The 2,757-nt window shown below is 35.7% G+C and overlaps 1 protein-coding gene across 1 annotated transcript in view; it reads left to right on the top strand.

Moving 5' to 3' along the window:
- The window catches only part of LOC125598469 (protein Ycf2-like), a gene marked incomplete at its 3' end in the record, with an annotated part of 2,827 nt that extends 2,290 nt beyond the window's left edge, over positions 1 to 537 (top strand). Inside the window, 1 exon segment of the mRNA XM_048772526.1 lies at positions 1 to 537. This exon segment is cut by the window's left edge and continues 2,290 nt beyond it. Coding sequence (XP_048628483.1) covers positions 1 to 537 — 537 coding nt within the window.
- Between the last annotated feature and the right edge of the window lie 2,220 nt (positions 538 to 2,757).

Raw genomic sequence — 2,757 nt, forward strand, 5'->3', positions numbered from 1 at the left:
TATTGAATCGATTCTTTTTAATGAAGAGACCTGATCGCAACTTCGAATATGGAATTCAAAGGGATCTAATAGGAAATGATACTCTGAATCATAGAACTATAATGAAAGATACGATCAACCAACATTTATCGAATTTGAAAAAGAGTCAGAAGAAATGGTTCGATCCTCTTATTTTTCTTTCTCGAACCGAGAGATCCATAAATCGGGATCCTAATGCATATAGATACAAATGGTCCAATGGGAGCAAGAATTTCCAGGAGCATTTGAAACATTTCGTTTCTGAGCGGAAGAGCCGTTTTCAAGTAGTGTTCGATCGATTATGTATTAATCAATATTCGATTGATTGGTCTGAGGTTATTGATAAAAAAGATTTGTCTAAGTCACTTCGTTTCTTTTTGTCCAAGTTACTTCGTTTTTTGTCCAAGTTACTTCTCTTTTTGTCTAACTCACTTCCTTTTTTCTTTGTGAGTTTCGAGAATATCCCCATTCATAGGTCTGAGATCCACATCTATGAATTGAAAGGTCCGAACGATCAACCCTGCAATCAGTTGTTAGAATCAATAGGTCTTCAAATCGTTCATTTTAAAAAATTGAAACCCTTTTTATTGGATGATCATAATACTTCTCAAAAATCGAAATTCTTGATCAATGGAGGAACAATATCACCATTTTTGTTCAATAAGATACCAAAGTGGATGATTGACTCATTCCATACTAGAAAGAATCGCAGGAAATCTTTTGATAACACGGATTCCTATTTCTCAATCGTATCCCACGATCAAGACAATTGGCTGAATCCCGTGAAACCATTTCAGAGAAGTTCATTGATATCTTCTTTTTCTAAAGCAAATCGACTTCGATTCTTGAATAATCCACATCACTTCTGCTTCTATTGTAACAAAAGATTCCCTTTTTATGTGGAAAAGGCCCGTCTCAATAATTCTGATTTTACGTATGGACAATTCCTCACTATCTTGTTCATTCACAACAAAATATTTTCTTCGTGTGGTGGTAAAAAAAAACATGCTTTTTTGGAGAGAGATACTATTTCACCTTCGTCAATCGAGTCACAGGTATCTAACATATTCATATCTAACGATTTTCCACAAAGTGGTGACGAAAGGTATAACTTGTACAAATCTTTCCATTTTCCAATTCGATCCGATCCATTAGTTCGTAGAGCTATTTACTCGATTGCAGACATTTCTGGAACACCTCTAATAGAGGGACAAAGAGTAAATTTGGAAAGAACGTATTGTCAAACTCTTTCAGATATGAATCTATCCGATTCAGAAGAGAAGAGCTTGCATCAGTATCTCAATTTCAATTCAAACGTGGGTTTGATTCACACTCCATGTTCTGAGAAATATTTACAGAGGAAAAAACGGAGTCTTTGCCTAAAAAAATGCGTTGACAAAGGGCAGATGGATAGAACCTTTCAACGAGATAGTGCTTTTTCAACTCTCTCAAAATGGAATCTATTCCAAACATATATGCCATGGTTCTTTACTTCGACAGGGTACAAATATCTAAATTTGATATTTTTAGATATTTTTTCAGACCTATTGCGGATACTAAGTAGCAGTCAAAAATTTGTATCCATTTTTCATGATATTATGTATGGATTAGATATATCATGGCGAATTCTTCAGAAAAAATTGTGTCTTCCACAAAGGAATCTGATAAGTGAGATTTCGAGTAAGTCTTTACATAATCTTCTTCTGTCCGAAGAAATGATTCATCGAAATAATGAGTCATCGTTGATATCGACACATCTGAGATCGCCAAATGTTCGTGAGGTCCTCTATTCAATCCTTTTCCTTCTTCTTGTTGCTGGATATATCGTTCGTACACATCTTCTCTTTGTTTCCCGAGCCTATAGTGAGTTACAGACAGAGTTCGAAAAGATCAAATCTTTGATGATTCCATCATACATGATTGAGTTGCGAAAACTTCTGGATAGGTATCCTACATCTGAACAGAATTCTTTCTGGTTAAAGAATCTTTTTCTAGTTGCTCTGGAACAATTAGGAGATTGTCTAGAAGAAATACGGGGTTCTGGCGGCAACATGCTATGGGGTGGTGATCCCGCTTATGGGGTCAAATCAATACGTTCTAAGAAGACAGATTTGAAAATAAACTTCATCGATATCATCGATCTCATAAGTATCATACCAAATCCCATCAATCGAATCACTTTTTCGAGAAATACGAGACATCTAAGTCATACAAGTAAAGACATCTATTCATTGATAAGAAAAAGAAAAAACGTGAGCGGTGATTGGATTGATGATAAAATAGAATCCTGGGTCGCGAACAGTGATTCGATTGATGATAAAGAAAGAGAATTCTTGGTTCAGTTCTCCACCTTAAGGGCAGAAAAAAGGATTGATCAAATTCTATTGAGTCTGACTCATAGTGATCATTTATCAAAGAATGACTCTGGTTATCAAATGATTGAACAACCGGGAACAATTTACTTACGATACTTAGTTGACATTCATAAAAAGTATCTAATGAATTATGAGTTCAATACATCCTGTTTAGCAGAAAGACGGATATTCCTTGCTCATTATCAGACAATCACTTATTCACAAACTTCGTGTGGGGCTAATAGTTTTCATTTCCCGTCTCATGGAAAACCCTTTTCGCTCCGCTTAGCCCTATCCCCCTCTAGGAGTATTTTAGTGATAGGTTCTATAGGAACCGGACGATCCTATTTGGTCAAATACCTAGCGACAAACTCCTATGTTCCTT

This window comes from Brassica napus, unplaced genomic scaffold, assembly GCF_020379485.1.
Source record: "Brassica napus cultivar Da-Ae unplaced genomic scaffold, Da-Ae ScsIHWf_1712;HRSCAF=2340, whole genome shotgun sequence".
In the NCBI taxonomy this organism is placed as follows: domain Eukaryota; kingdom Viridiplantae; phylum Streptophyta; class Magnoliopsida; order Brassicales; family Brassicaceae; genus Brassica; species Brassica napus.